Raw genomic sequence first — 15,502 nt, forward strand, 5'->3', positions numbered from 1 at the left:
CCGTTGTTCTGTTGCCCTTGCCATGTGTTCGTCTTTGGCATGTTTCATCGTACTTTCTTGTGCCTTTTCTTATATGTATGGAGACGTATGAAATTCTCTCCATTTTCTAGCGTTGTGTTCTCTTGTGCTTGTCTTTTATTCTTCAGAGGACCTTGGACATCTTGGTCCTATGACTGGATTATTTCATCCATGCTCCATCTTTTACTTGCAATTGGAAGATCTGGCTCGCTCAAGGGAAGCAAGCTTCTTAATTTCAAGTGGGTCTTTACAATGGGACATGGTTGTAGTTAATAATCCAAAATAAAAATGTAAATATTTTTTCAGTTATATTTTAATGTTTAATAATATTATAACTTTCTATAAGACATACTTGTTGGTTTTATTTTTTATTTTTTATTTTTTTTATATTTAAAAATCAAAAGAAGTGAAAAATTTTAATAATTTTTGGCTTGTTTGTTTGTTTGGGTGGATGTGAGCTTTTTACTTTATTTGTTAAACATAAAATTTATTTATTCTTTATTTAGTGGTGTGACTGGTGTCTGGAGTGGCAGTGGAAGTGGAGACCACCAATCCCTCATGGGGGTGAGTCGCACTAGATTCTCCACATGATGGCACCTGCTCGGCCACACCTACTATTCAAGTTCCACTTCCTCTTCCTTCAGGCTTCAAGTTGGCGAGAGACAGTTAGGTCGGAATGTCAGCTGCTGAATTTTCAACCCAATGTCCTCTCTCTCTCTTCTCCCCCTCCACATGCCTTCCCATCATTTTCTTCTTCTTCTGCTTCTTCCCCCTTCCCCACAGAAACAGAGCCATTCGCCATGGTATGTTCATGATCATCAAGCACCCGCCCCCCATCTCTTACTGCCTCGTAGCTCTAGTACTATTGACTCATCTGACTTGTGTAATTTGTGGTCTTTGCAGTCTCTGACGCCTTTGATGTTTCGATCACTTGTGAGACTGGTGTCGTCTCTGGTGGGTCAGCCTGCTGCCTCCATCTCCACCTTGCTCTACTACAGCGACTTACTCCCCCAGAACATCGTCTTGGAAAGACTGGTTCAGCATGAATTGCTGGATCAGGAGAACTATCTCTTCCATTTCCTCATCAACTTCTTGAGGTGTTTCTGGTAGATATTTTCTCAATTCTTACCCATCTCTCCGGGATTCAATTCAGATACTAGAACCTAGTGATTATGATTTTTCATATCTTCTCTCTCTTTTCTTGTTTCATAAAGAAGCCTCAGCCCCACTCTTCTGCATATGTTACTGTTGATCATTCATTGGGCATTTTTCCCCATATCCAAATGTATTTTTTTGGCTGGCTCATGGTCATTAGTGTGTTTGAATCTTGTATTAGAAATTGGACATGGAAATTAAAATGTACTTATTGAAACCAAAACCCACTATCTCATATCACAATTTGTTTCATTTGTTTCCAATTACATGACAATGAATCTAAATTGATCTATCTATTTTCGTGACCAATTAATTAATTTTTCTTGATTGATTTTGAGATCTTATATTTATGCACGATGTAATTAAGCATTAATTTACGGGAAATTAAGAGTGTTAAAGACTGATTCTACTTCTGAAGTGGTTGGCTTCAAATTATTTTTAAAATGATTAATAAATTTGCTCCCTTCTCACATACCTTGGCATGAACCCACCTAGGAAGCTATGGGAAGGTCTTCCATATTTTAAAATTTTTTTTGTAATATATTTTAAAAATAATTTAGAAAATATGAAAGCTATTTAAAAAAAAAAAAAAAATCTATGACAACTCATCTTTTGAAAATATTTAACAAATCTCATTCACATCCCCTAAAATTTAGTATAAATATATTAAATTATTATCAATTTCAAATTTCAATATTTAACACCTTTATCGTAATTTATACACTTACCTAAATCCAATGATGGTTAGGTGAATTTATGTCAAGTATGAAGAATAATCCAAATGATGGTTGGTGAAGAATTTGAGTGAAATTAATCCATTAAAAATAAATAATAAATTATTAAAAAATTGTATGAGAAATTGAGAATCCTTCCATTAATATAAATAATGAAGCCCATAAAAGTCATTCACAAAATGAAGGTTTAAAGAGTCATCAATTGAAATGATGTAGCGTGCGAAAAGTCAATGAGGACTTCTCAAAATTGGTAAGACTATTAATCTACACGCAGAATTCTTTTGTATTTATTATTGATTTTATATTTAGAAAGCATATTTTGTATCAAGTAAAATGATCATTTAGGGGTATAAAAATTAGAAGAATGGAATAAAAGAATCCAATAAAAAGGTGTAAAATTATTAAGTCAAAAAAAGGTTGAGTAGAGGATTTCAAATGACATTGTTCTCTAATCCTTTCCCTATACTTTGCTAGATAGTTGTAGCTTTGAGAATGTAATATTAAGGTTTATGTTGTAAATAATGATAAATGGAACACAAATAAAAGTAGAGACAATTATATATTATTTTGATAATAATATATAATAGGAATAGAGGAATCAGGGAAGAGAAATTAGAGAGTTAAGAGAACGAAAGAAAGAGATAATAAGAGAAAGAATGAGAGAATACTTTTTTTCTTGGATGTCATTGGATAAGGGATGGAAAGCCTTTTATAGGTTTTCCAAATGGAAACCATTTACTCATCTTAAATGTCGTTTATAAATTAACTTCAATTAATTGTTACATTAATATGGTCATTCATTACCTATTTACAACACTCCCTTTTGGATGACCATCATATTAAAATAATATGTTTCATTAAAACTTTACTAGTAAAAAACTTATGGGAAAAACCTAGTGAAGGACAAAGAGTATAATATTCTTATAATTATTTAAGCTGCTTTTGGTATATTAGGACAACCTCATTAAAAACCTTGTCAATAAAACTCAATGGGACAAAACCTGGACGAAGGAAAAAAAATATATATACAGTACACTAACACCCTTTTACAAGCATACTTCATTTCATGTAGATATTCTTGAGTTGACGCATTCCAATATTGTGTATTAACTCTTGAATGTTGAAGTTAACAATGACTTTGTGAATAAATCTTCTAAATTATCACTTGAGCGTATTTGTTAAACATCAATTTCACCACTATTTTAGAGTTCATGTGTATAAAAGAACTTTGGTGAAATGTATTTAATTCTATCTTCTTTAATATAACCCCCTTTTATCTGTGCAATGCATGCAACATTATTTTCAAACAATATTGTTGGATCGCCTTTAATAGAGGAGAGTCTACATGATTCCCGAATATATTGGATCATAGATCTTAGTCATATACATTCATGATTTGCTTCATGAATTGCAAGTATTTCTGAATGATTTGATGATGTAACCATCATTATTTGTTTAACAGATCTACATGAAATAGCAGTACCATTGCAATGAAACACGCACCCTGTTTGTGATCTAGCTTTATGTGGATCTGAAAGATATCCTGCATCTGCATATCAAAGCAATTGTTGCTTTGATTCCCTTGAGTAAAATAATCATATCAATAATTTCACAAAAATAGTGCAATATATGTTTGATACCATTCTAATGTTTTCAAGTTGGAATAGAACTATATTTCACTAATAAATTGATAGAAAAAGCAATATTTGGGCGTGTATAATTGGCAAGATACATAAGCGTACCAATAAAACTAAGATATAGTACTTCAGGATCAAGTAATTCATCACTTTTTTTGCAAAGACGAAATATGTATTTTTTGCATCAAGTGGGTCAAATAACCATTAGGGAACTTAAAGAATGCACTTTATCGATGCAAAAACGCTTCAAAAATTTCTTAATGCATGTTGATTGATGTACTAAAACTCAATTTGGAAAATGCTCAATTTGCAGGCTGAGACAAAGTTGTGTTTTTCCGAAATCTTCCATCTCAAATTTCTTTTTTCAAGTAATTCGTTGTTCTTATGAGCCCTTCAAGATTTCCAACAAGATTTAAGTCATCAACATACACTGCAATAATTGTAAATCTAGTTTCTGATTTCTTAATAAAGATGCATGGACATGTATGGTTATTCACATACCATTTTTTTAGCAAGTATTTGTTAAGATGATTATACCACATGCGTTCGGATTGCTTTAATCTATACAAGGATAGTTATAACTTGATTAAGTACATGCTACAAGATTTTGTACTATTTGCTTCAAACAATTTAAATTATTTATGGATTTTCATGTACACATCTTTATCCATGGATCCATATAAATATGTTGTAATAACATCCATGAAACACATATCCAGTCATTCTAAGACTACTAAGTTAATTAAGAAATGAAATGTAATTGTGTTCATGACGGGAGAGTATGTTTCTTCATAATCAATACCAAGTATTTACGAGAAACCTTGTGTTATTAATCGCGTTTTATATCTTATGATCTCGTTCTCGTTACATTTTCATACAAATACCTATTTGTACCCAACAAGCTTTACATCTTCAGGTGTTTGGACTATAGGTCCAAAAAATTATTGTTTTGTTAATGAGTTTAACTCTACCTGCATAGTTTCTTTTCATTTTGGCTAATCATTTCTACGTCGGCATTCTTCCACATTTCGTGGTTCGAGATCTTCATTATTTCTTATGATATCAGAGGCCACTTGGAAAGCGAAAGTATTGTTAATAACAATATTATTTTGATCCCATTTTTCTTCCGTGTGTATATAACTTCATGAGATCTCACAATTTTCAAGTACATGTGCCTCTTCAGGGGCTTCTTATTCGATATGTATCTCTTCAAGGGCTTCTTGTTCAATATGTGCCTCTTTAGGGGCTTTTCGCATTATTTGTGTCTTTTAAGGGGCTATAGATTTATCAATTTTAGATTGATAAGTCATTTTGATAGTCTCTTCTAGAGTGTTAAGTTTTCCTTGTTTCTCCTTTTCCGGGGAGTTACATCATTTGAGCCGACAGGTTTACCACGCTTCAAGCGTATCTTAGATTCATTTGTTAACTATCCTACAGTAACATCAATTCATGCTGGAGTATTTACAGTTGGGATATGTGACTTTGTCACTTTCTTTGTATCAATGAATACATCTGGTAATTGATTTGTAAGATTTTTCAAATGAATGATCCTTTGAACTTTTAGTTCATATTAATTTGTACGAGGATCAATATGGGACATAGTAGATGTGTTCCAAGTAATATCTCGTCGTTCTTCAGGAATCGGCTTTTCTCCCCCTAATGACAGGAAAATACTCTCATTAAAATGACAATTTGTAAAACAAATTGTAAAAACATCGTCTGTCAAAAGTTCAAGATATCTTATGATAGATGGAGAATCAAAACCCACATAAATCCCAAGTGTTCGTTAGGGACCCATTTTAATGCATTGTGTAGGTGCAATTGGTATATATATTGCACAACCAAAGATCTGTAAGTGAGTGATATTTGGTTGTTTTCCAAGCACAAGTTGCGAATGGGAGTATTTACGGTAAGTTGTAAGTCAAATATGGATTAAAGCTGTAGCATGCATAATAGCATGTCCCCAGGTAGAAGTAGGTAATTTGGTTTTCATTAGTAATGATCGAGCTATTAATTGAAGACGCTTGATAAATGCTTATGTTATACCATTTTGGGTATGGGTATGAGCAATAAGATGCTTAATATTTATCCCTACTGACATGTAGTAGTCAATGAATGTTTGAGAAGTAACTTCACCAGCATTATCAAGACGTATTGTCTTAATGGGATAATTTAGAAATTATGCTTGTAATATGATCATTTGAGCAAGAAGCCTAGCAAAGACAACATCACGTGTAGAAATAAGACAAACATGTGACCACGTAGTGAATGCATCTATTAAGATCATAAAATAATGAAATGGTCCACATGGTGGATGGATATGCTCACATATATCACCATGTATTCTTTCTAAAAAGATTGATGATTCTGATATGACTTTAGTAAAAGATGGTCTGACTATCAATTTACCTTGTGAACAAACAATACATGAGTATTCATTGGGCAAAAGAATCTTCTGGTTTTTTAGTGGATGCCCATGTGAGTGTTCGATTATTCGACACATCATTAAAGACCTTAGGTGACCTAGTCTTTAAAGCAATTTGTACTGAAAAAGTGTTATAAAACGAAGATAAATGCAATGCAAATAAAAGTAGAGACAATTACATATTATTTTGATAATAATGTATAATGGGAAATAAGGAATCGGGAAAGAGAAGTGAGAGTTAAGAGAATGAAAGAAATAGAATACGAAAAGACTTTTTTTCTCAGGATGCCATTGTACCAAGGATTGAAGGCCTTTTATAGACTTTTCAAATGGGAACCATTTACTCATGTTAAAGATGAGTAAATGAAGTTCATTTATGAACTTCAATTAATTGTTACATTAATATGGTCATTCATTACCTATTTACAACAGTTTATAATATATCTTTAAATTTTAAAAAGAAAAAAAGTTTTAATGAGAAAATGGAGAAAGAATAATTCTGGAACAAAAATTCTGTCATTTCAACTACCAATTATGGGTGATGGTGAGATGAATATTTCTACGTATTTATATTTATTAAGATGTGTTTGAGATAAAAATAAATAAGAATTTGTTTCTTTTCAAAATTTAAGGTATGTTTGGGAGTTACCTTGTTCATCTTATGTATTTATACTTAAAATTAATAATAATTTAATTTAAAATTATTTATTTTTAACACATAAAATAATAAAAAACTATAAAAAAAGTTATAAAATATATTTATTTTAAATATAATTTTAAAAAATTATATGGAGCAATGAGGTGGGATGAGAAATTTTCATAATCACCCCACCTATTTTAATTTTTATTGACATGAAGATGAGAATAAATTTACATAAATCTTAATAATGAATGCGGAGTGTAATGGGCACTCAAATGTATATTTAAAACATTTTAATGGTAAATTTATGAAAAATACATGAATTTTGATATCTAGAAGGTTTGAATTCCACGTCATTATGAAAAAGAGTTCTGATTAGCATTCTTTATGTTACTTCAAAATTTTAAAAAAAAAAAATTCTTTTATCATTTAATAAACCTTCTTTTAAAACAGCTTATTTTATGACACGTATGAATTATGAAAACGACAGTTAGTATTCTCTTGTAACGGATACACGCGGAATCTCTTCTATGCCATGTGGACAGCTTTCCTTCTAACCAAACCTTATGGCCTTATTCCAGTCGTCTATTAAAACCAATTTATTATCTAATTTTTGTCTCAAAGGATCAGTCTTATTCCATGTGGAATTAATTTATCTGACGTGGATATACACGACATACCTTTCTTTCTTATCCTCCAAAAGTACATTGGAATCTTGTGACACGACACTTAAATAAATTAACATTTTTTTTCTTAATTATACGACAAAATTTCCTTTATATTAATCTTCTTTTTCCATTTTTCTAAGGAAATAACGCTCGAACGGCTCTGCCACGTGGTGCCCATGTCTAAAATACTAAAATGCCCTCACTGTTTAACTTTTAGGCTGACCCAAAAAGGGAAAAGCCCTGAACCGTTGCCGGTAACTAAAATCTGCGGTCCAGCAAAGCAGACTCCTCCAATCACGATAACCTCGCTGAACGGCTGAACCTTAGCCCGCACGTCACCATCAAGACGGACCCTCAAAAGGTATTTTCATCCGACGGTGAGGATGGGTGCTGATTCGGCGGATAAAATTCACTAGTTTTCCGGAAACAACCCCGAGGTGCGTTGACGAGAAAGGAGAGCAAGGTGACAACATCGTGATTCGAGAAAAAGTTGAGGTTATTACCGTAATTAACGTGTGTCCTCGCCACTTAGGAGTTTAAAAAAAAGGTCATTTTCGGGTAAACGTTATTTGAAAAGTGTCGACGGATGGTCTCTGCTAGTTGGCTTCATCTCAGTGCGCTCTCTCTCTTGCTGGTGGAGCTGCTTGGATGGCCGATCTTTCTAGAATCTGATTAGAAGGTGGAGAGGAAACGCATCTGAGCTTTTCGTTTCAATTGATCGATCGCGAGAATCTGTGTCGGAGGTCGAAGATGTTGGACGGCTTATTAGGTCGAGGATTTACTTCGAAATGGTGAGTTTTGAGATCGATTTTTTTTATGCACGTGGTCTATTTTTTTGTTGGGATTGGATTTGATGAGAGGAAATGCGTTGATCTGGTGCAGTAAATCGTGGATCAAGGGAACAAGGACTCGAATCGATGTGATACGGAGGAAGAGGGACGCGACGCAGAAGTTTCTGAAGAAAGATGTCGCCGATCTGCTTGCTAATGGTCTCGATATCAATGCTTTTGGAAGGGTAAGCTGCTGTTTGGTTTGCATGTTATGGGCATTTTTCGTTTTATGCCAATTTTTGTTTAAACAGCAAGGAAAGTGGTTCTGAGATGCTAATTATGTGTAATTCATTGGTTTTGTGTTTTGTGTTTTTTTTTTCTTTTTTTCTTTTTTTCTTTTCTGCTTTAGTGTTTGATTCAAGGGCATTAGCTTTTGGTCATTTCTGGATTGGATCTTGGGTATGATTAATTTGAATTTTATTCTGTTCGGTTGCTGATAAAATGTGGGAAATAAATAATAATTTGAAAATTTGAATTATGGGGTTTACTTTTGTTATGTAGGAATTGAGAGAACTAGAAGCTCCTCTCATTTAAGCTTAATTCAGCAACTTGGCTTAGTTTGGTTAGTTTTCCAGTTTTTCTTTTCTAGAAAATGGAAATGACGTAAAACATAAGATTTAGAAAAAAAATTTCGTTTTCCTGCTTTTTCTTGGAAAACAAATGGAAGGTAAATTATTTGAAAGTTGAAATTGGGAGTATCTTGCTGCTGGTTGTGTGATTCGTACATTGTAGATATGATTATACAATCTGGATGTATGACCTCAAATTTGTTTCTTTAGACCCTTTTTTTTTCAATAATGTGGATAATTTGTTTTTTGCTCATCCGTCTCTATTGTTTTTTTCCCCTTGCATTTGTGGCAATTTGTTTACTTTTCTTCTAATCAATGCTTTATGACTACAAAGTTCCTTGATTAGTGGTGTCCCTCTATTTATCGTGTAGATTTTTTATTGTATAGTTTGTATGGACATGCTTGGTCTTATCTATTGTACTTCACCCAGCATTACATCTAAAATAGGCCCACTTGGAAAAAGGGAAAGAAAGAAAACTAATGGAGCCACCAGGAGTCAGTTGTAGTATTTCATGAAATTCTGGTTTATTTTTTCAGATTTTCACTATTACTTGTATGAATATCTAGCATTGTTGTGCTGACCTATTTGCAATAACAGTTTTGTATATAAAATCACATATAGGATATAGCATGGTAATTCAGTCTATAGGGATGGTGGAGTGCACCCTAACTGGACCTGCTTTTGTTCAATGTACACTCAGATGTGTAGTAAGAGTTGTTGATGAATTCTTTGTATACTAGATATTTGATTTACGTATCTAGCATTATTTTACCTAACATTGTCACATTCAAAATCATTTTTTTTATCCTGAGCAAGCAGACCATGGTGAAAATTTTAAAATTCAAAGAATCCCTGCAGATAATAGTTGATCTAATCTAGATCAAAATGATGTGTACATAATATTCATGCAATGACTTTTCAAACCTTACTTTGATACCTTGTGTACTTTATTTATTTTCTAAAGATGTTTGTAGCAGCAATTTTGGTTGACCTATAAAATGTATGCTAACCGTATCTGTGTTCTTAAATAATTGTTCTTTCTCACAAAAAAACAGGTTGAAGGACTTTTAAAGGAACTGATGCTCTCATGGTGTTACGATTTTGTTGAGCAATCTTGCGATTGTATACTGAAGCATCTTTCAATCATGCAAAAGCAGAGGTATGGTTGTCTGTACTCTTACAATTAGGGTTCAATGTAGTTGCTGCTGTTTTTTTTTTTTTTCCCTAATTTGGTATTGATGTGGCTAGCAACTAGTCATGTCCATTCTGCATTTTTTAATGTCATTACTTGTTAGGTCCTTCTTGAAATGCCAATGTTTCTCTCTGTATAACTGTCTCTGCATATGCAAGTCCAAACATTTTAACATGTAGTGAAGCAATTAAAGAAACAAAGGCTCTAAGACCTCAGTTAATTGCATTTAAGTGATATATCCACTTCATCTTTATCTACTATCTCTTACACTCCACAGAGCCAGAGTGAATAGCTTTAAGTGACATTTCCATTTAATCTTTTAGCTGTGATCTGTTGTACTCCTCTGTGGAAGTCACTGTTTTTGGCATGTTTATGTGTACAATTTTATTTTTGTTTTCTTGTTACACATATAATGCACTATTTCAAATTCTCTGGGAAGCGGTCTGTCAAACAATGACAGGTTCAGATGCTTCTACCTTCCCACCATGTGAGCTGCTTACACTCATGTGTTTTAGTATATTAGTGGGTTTCAATATTCATTTATACTTAGTTGGACGACAGTGAGAATGTATGATACTTATTCTATGGAAAATATTTATCCTTGCTTAAGAAGAATTCTGCAATTGTTAAGTGATGGTGTAAAATCTTGAATTAGTACAAGGGCCTCTATGGGTACCACACACATGATGTGTGGCCAGAAAATGCAAGTCTGGGACATAAAATAAATGGTTTTGTCCTATCACAATGCCTTTTGCATTAACAGTATGCTGGGTGGGACCCCCAAGTGGGTGATTCCCATTCCATTATATATGTTCCACATGTTCAATTTAGGTGCTAGCTTGGTTGCAAATCTTCTCATCTAGTGGACATAAGGTCAATTAAAGTAATATAATCAGGACAAATAACAGCATATGATAGGGTCCAAGGCAAAGTTTTGCTTTTCTAATCAGAGGATTTTGTCTATGAAATGGGGTTCCAGTTTTGCATGGGTCTTCTATAAGTCCCCCATGGGACTAAAGTTCCCTTTTTTTATTTGGCTGAATGAATCTTCTACTGATATTTGTCTTTGTACCTCAGATTGAAGCGTTAAGAGTATGAAACTGACATTTTCCTTGCTTCATCAATTCCTTTTCAGTGAATGCCCTGAGGAATGCAGGGAGGCTGTGTCATCCCTAATGTTTGCTGCTGCTAGATTTTCTGATTTACCAGAATTGCGTGACCTCAGGAATATATTTCAAGAGAAATATGGGAATTATGTGGAACATTTTGTGAATAAAGAGGTGATTCTCGATTGATCTACATGAAACACTAAATTGATAATTCCTTAGTTTTATTTCTATAACTGACTTAATTTCTCAATAATAGTTTGCTGAGAATTTAACTTCAAAGCCTCCTACAAGGGAGAAGAAAATCCAATTAATGCAAGATATAGCATCAGAGTTTTCCATTAGGTGGGACTCCAGGACTTTTGAACAGACAATGTCTAAGCCCTCTGCATCTGTGCCAGTATGGTTCTCTCTCTCTCTCTCTCTCTCTCTCTCTCTCTCTCTCTCTCTCTCTCTCTCTCTCTCTCTATATATATATATATATATATATATATAATTTTGGAGATTTTGTTCCCATCCATGTTAGTGTTCTCTCTTGAATCTAATCTGTACCTTAATTTCTTTGCTACTCTTCAACTGTTTTTGCAGGAAAAACCTAAGAAAGTTGGGTCTTTCAATGTGATCGATGATAAACATAAATTACCCAATGGCCAGGACACAGTACTAAAAAGATATAAATCTGATACTTCATCTAGGGAAAGGCATGAAGGTACCAATAAAGGGCAGAAATTGCAGAGTGACAGAGAGGGCAATCATACCAACAACTTATACCAGCCACTCAATAGCAGGGAAGCCCATGATATTCCATTTCAAGGCAGGCAAGAACTTACTGCTGATAGACACAAGATGTTTATTGGAAAGGATGCTGCCTCTGAAACAATTAGATCAGGTAGTTCATCTCATGGTAAACGACACGAAGGCATTGATGGTGCGTACAAGCTTCATAATATTGGGGAAAATACTGTCTCTAAAAGAGAGAACCAGGAGACTTTATCTCATGGAAAATCAAATTCTTCTGCTACCCATGTAGAACGGCTGATTAAGAGTGATGACAGAGCTGTGCCCTTTGCTGGTAATAAAAACACCGGTCAGCACAATACTGGGAAATCAATTAGGGAAGTTGAAGAGGTAGAAAAATCCTACTATAACAATGCCATCCCTCCTCCATATGTGAAACCACCGAAATCTAGCAAACATGGGGCCAACAAAGGATCAAAGCGTGCTCCCATAGATCCTTCAACACATAACAGAGCTGGTGCCACTAATACAGCAGACGGGATCCAAATAAGATCAGATCATCTTGACCATGAGAGGCAGGTTTTTGGATCTGAAAATGGTCATCATGACCATGACCGGCAGGTTGCTGGACCTGCAAGGATGAATAACCGTCATGACAAATCTTATCAGCATCAAGATGATTTAACTGGTGATCCCATACCAAAAACAAGATCAAGCAGGAGGAGACATTCAAGATCACCATCCAGCCACAATGATGTTGGTAATTTTGAAGATTCTGAAGCCCCCGTGGACCCTTCTATCCATATCAGAGCCAGTGCCAAAAATAGGTCTGAGAGGATCCAAGGAGGATCAGATCGTTCTGATCATGAGGGGCAATTTGTTGGGCCTGTGGGTCATGGTCATGAGAAAGATTACTATTATCAAGATGATATAACTGGTGACCCCTTGCGAAGACCTAGATCATTGAGGAGGAGACGCTCTAAATCTTTGAGTCATGAAGATAGTGACCATATTGAAGGTGCAGGAGTTGTAAAGAGAAATTCAAGTAGCAGGAGAAGAGAGCACTCAAGACGAGGTATGCAAGTTGTGCTTGATGATGGACGATATGAGATAGATGAAGAGGAAAGGATAATAGATCGACTGTTGTTACATTATAGTAAGAAACCAACAGCCTATGAGCCAGGAAAGGTGAGGAAGAAATCTAAAGCCCATCCTTCACATCACTCGGGTGAATCGCCAGAAAATGAAAGCAAAGAGGGTCCTGGTGTGAAGTCAGAGATCGTTCCTACCACAGCGAGATCGGTTTCTCTCCCCAGGGAACAAACATCTACTTCTGAAGCAACTAAAGTATTTGCTCGCACTAAATCTTTTCAACCGGATATGTTGAACCAGGCACGGCACGTGCATCCTAAGCTACCAGATTATGATGATTTGGCTGCTCGGTTTGCAGCCTTGAAAGGGAGGTAAAGAGTAAGGGCAAGTGAAACCTCAGAATGTTCACTGTTTTCATTTCCATTGCTGTATAACCAGGTCTGTTCCTTGCTCTCTTGCAGAGGCTTATGCTCCAAACACTAATGGTGAGAAACTCCTTCTGGGTTTACCTTACAAGTGACACAGTTCTTTGAATTCCCAGTAATTGGAGCATCACCTTTCAGGGACTTGCCCAACTGGCATTTCATTTTCTTTTCAGTGCATGGGAGATCTGTTTGCAATATACTTTGGGTTCACTTTGGTTTCAGTTTCCATTACATTTGATTTTCCAGACTACTTGGTTGTAAAATTTGTAACAATGCAATATGATACAGATTTTTTTATAGGTACTATATAGAAGTTGAGTTTGAGATACTGCTACTATGTCATCAGAGTTGCATTGCTATAATTGAATGAGGGGATGGTTACAGTTTAATTCCATCTATTAGTATAACGTTTATGCCACTTCCTTGGGTGATTTTGTCAGTCTCTGCTCCTACCTGACAGTAACGCTCGGGTCCTCCGGCTAACGGTAACTTTAGAAACAAGGCAAAACAAGGGCCGCTTCGGTCATTCGGTGTGATGATGATTGTAATGAGTTGCCAGTTGGCAATAAAGTAAACCGAAAAAGACGAATGTAACCTGGACTGTCAGAATACCTCCCACAAACTGCGAAGCTGTGCCCTTCTCTACTCTCTAGATTCTCTTTCCATGTCCTTTCCTTGTAAAAAGCTGAAAGACCCCCCTTTCCCGCCAAAAAAAACTCCCTCCTTCCCTTTTATTACCGTCTCCCATTCTACCTCCCATTTATTGTAGTCAAGCTTTTTACTCGGTGGGAGAGATGAAAGGGTCTTCCAAGTTGGTAATGGGAGCAACGCTGCTGATGGCGGTGCTCCTGGCCATAGTGTTAGGCCTGGTCCTGGTGCTGTTGGCGGAGCTCTACTGCTCTCTTTTGCAGCGCAGGCGTCGACCACTGGTCACCGCCACCTCCGATTCCATCCTCACAGCCAACACTTGCTCTCCTCAGCCTTCACAGGCCCAAGTCCAATCAGCTCTTCCTCCCCCTCCTCCCCTCGCTAGTTTCTACTCTCAAGGGGTTCTTCGCGCTCCTAGAAGCTTCCTCTTCCCTGCTGTGTCTAGCGAGGAAGACAAGGCGGAGATGAAGAAGCAGCATTCTCAGATTCAAACAATTCTTGAAGTGCAGACTCCACAATCAAACACCAGTCCCCACAGAATCGGTCTTCTTGCAGCTTCACCTCCACCACCTCCATCAGCTCCATCCAAACCAATTCAACAAGGTGGTGGCAGTAGTTGCAATGAAGGAGTCTGCGGTAGTGGAGAGGATTTTATCTACATATCCAATCCCATTTATGACAACGAGGCAAACCGACCAAGCCTGGTGGACACCCCATTTGAAACCCCGGACACATCGCCTTCGCGTTTAGAAATGGGAAGTTCTTCTGGTGAGGATGAGGTAGCCCAGCCATGTCAGTCCAGCCCTTCCTCGCCACCAACCACTCCTCCATTAACTCCAATGAAGAAGCTCCCAGCCGAGGCTTGTTCGGTTTCACTGAGAGATGCCCGGTCTCTTGGCACTTCAGGCAGTGATTCTAACAGCATCAATGGCCCTTCATCATCATCATCCGGGTCTCCTCGCACTTCCCCTTCATGGTGAGCTTGTTTCTTGGGGTGAGTGTTTTTGTGAATAGAATAATGCCAGGTGGAAGGAAATGAGGAAAGAGACAGAAAGACTCCAACCCAAGAACCTTTCTCAGCAGGCGTGACAATGGCTCGTCAACCCAAAGATCTTTTCTAAACTCTTCTCTCCATGTTGTAGAATCCTTCTTTTTTTTGTCCCTTGTTTTGTGTGGGTGTTTTTTGGAAACGCATTGCAAGATTACCCTTTGGTAGTAGAAAACAAAGCCTTCTTTTTGTTTTGGGATTTGTGAGGATGCATGTGAGCTGTGTGATGTGTGTGGACCATATGAAAAGAAAAGATAGAATCACTGGTTGTGATGGATCTAGTATGCTGATTCCAAAGGCATTGAAGCCAAAACACCAGAACTGTCACCTGCGACTGCGTGGCTTTTGTCCACTTTAGGTAGGTAAGGACAGCTCTCCTTTTGCATTCCTGGCCCCATATGTAAGAACGTTCAGTTCCTTTACTCACCCGTTTTCGTTTTTTAACAAACAAAACTATTATGAATCTTTGTTTTTTTGAAAAAAAAAGATTAATTTTATTGCAAACTCACTTCATTAACATATTGAAAAAGAAAAATTTAAATTTATTTTTTGACATCTCATAAATCTCTTTTAAAG

At 36.0% G+C, this 15,502-nt stretch overlaps 3 protein-coding genes across 4 annotated transcripts; all 3 read left to right on the forward strand.

The window, feature by feature from the left end:
- Positions 1-197: 197 nt before the first annotated feature.
- LOC100257802 (uncharacterized) lies at positions 198-3,620 on the forward strand. Of its 2 annotated transcripts, XM_019223156.2 has the most exons (3): positions 420-821; positions 922-1,124; positions 3,370-3,620. In XM_019223156.2, coding segments are annotated over exons 1-3 (420 nt in total). In that variant the 5' UTR covers positions 420-605; the 3' UTR covers positions 3,371-3,620. The 2 variants fall into 2 exon arrangements, with proteins under 2 accessions (XP_002281062.2, XP_019078701.1); XM_002281026.5 differs by lacking the exon at positions 3,370-3,620 and having other exon boundaries at positions 198-821; positions 922-1,425.
- A 4,218-nt stretch (positions 3,621-7,838) lies between these two features.
- Positions 7,839-13,619, forward strand: LOC104880647 (uncharacterized). Its single transcript, XM_010658030.3, has 6 exons — positions 7,839-8,068; positions 8,160-8,292; positions 9,733-9,836; positions 11,005-11,149; positions 11,235-11,375; positions 11,564-13,619. Exons 1-6 carry the CDS (start codon positions 8,028-8,030, stop codon positions 13,178-13,180), a joined length of 2,181 nt encoding a protein of 726 aa, XP_010656332.1. The 5' UTR covers positions 7,839-8,027; the 3' UTR covers positions 13,181-13,619.
- Positions 13,620-13,732: 113 nt separating this feature from the next.
- Positions 13,733-15,391, forward strand: LOC100247556 (uncharacterized). Its single transcript, XM_010658031.2, has one exon. It carries the CDS (start codon positions 14,025-14,027, stop codon positions 14,856-14,858), a length of 834 nt encoding a protein of 277 aa, XP_010656333.1. The 5' UTR covers positions 13,733-14,024; the 3' UTR covers positions 14,859-15,391.
- Positions 15,392-15,502: the final 111 nt, after the last annotated feature.

The sequence above is a fragment of the Vitis vinifera genome, chromosome 11 (genome assembly GCF_030704535.1).
Source record: "Vitis vinifera cultivar Pinot Noir 40024 chromosome 11, ASM3070453v1".
In the NCBI taxonomy this organism is placed as follows: Eukaryota; Viridiplantae; Streptophyta; class Magnoliopsida; order Vitales; family Vitaceae; genus Vitis; species Vitis vinifera.

Coding starts and splice junctions, on each gene's coding strand:
- LOC100257802 (XM_002281026.5), top strand. CDS start 606: ATGATGGCACCTGCTCGGCCACACCTACTATTCAAGTTCCACTTCCTC. Junction 822..921: donor AAACAGAGCCATTCGCCATG/GTATGTTCATGA, acceptor TGGTCTTTGCAG/TCTCTGACGCCTTTGATGTT.
- LOC104880647 (XM_010658030.3), top strand. CDS start 8,028: ATGTTGGACGGCTTATTAGGTCGAGGATTTACTTCGAAATG. Junction 9,837..11,004: donor TCAATCATGCAAAAGCAGAG/GTATGGTTGTCT, acceptor ATTCCTTTTCAG/TGAATGCCCTGAGGAATGCA. Junction 11,376..11,563: donor AGCCCTCTGCATCTGTGCCA/GTATGGTTCTCT, acceptor CTGTTTTTGCAG/GAAAAACCTAAGAAAGTTGG.
- LOC100247556 (XM_010658031.2), top strand. CDS start 14,025: ATGAAAGGGTCTTCCAAGTTGGTAATGGGAGCAACGCTGCTGATGGCG.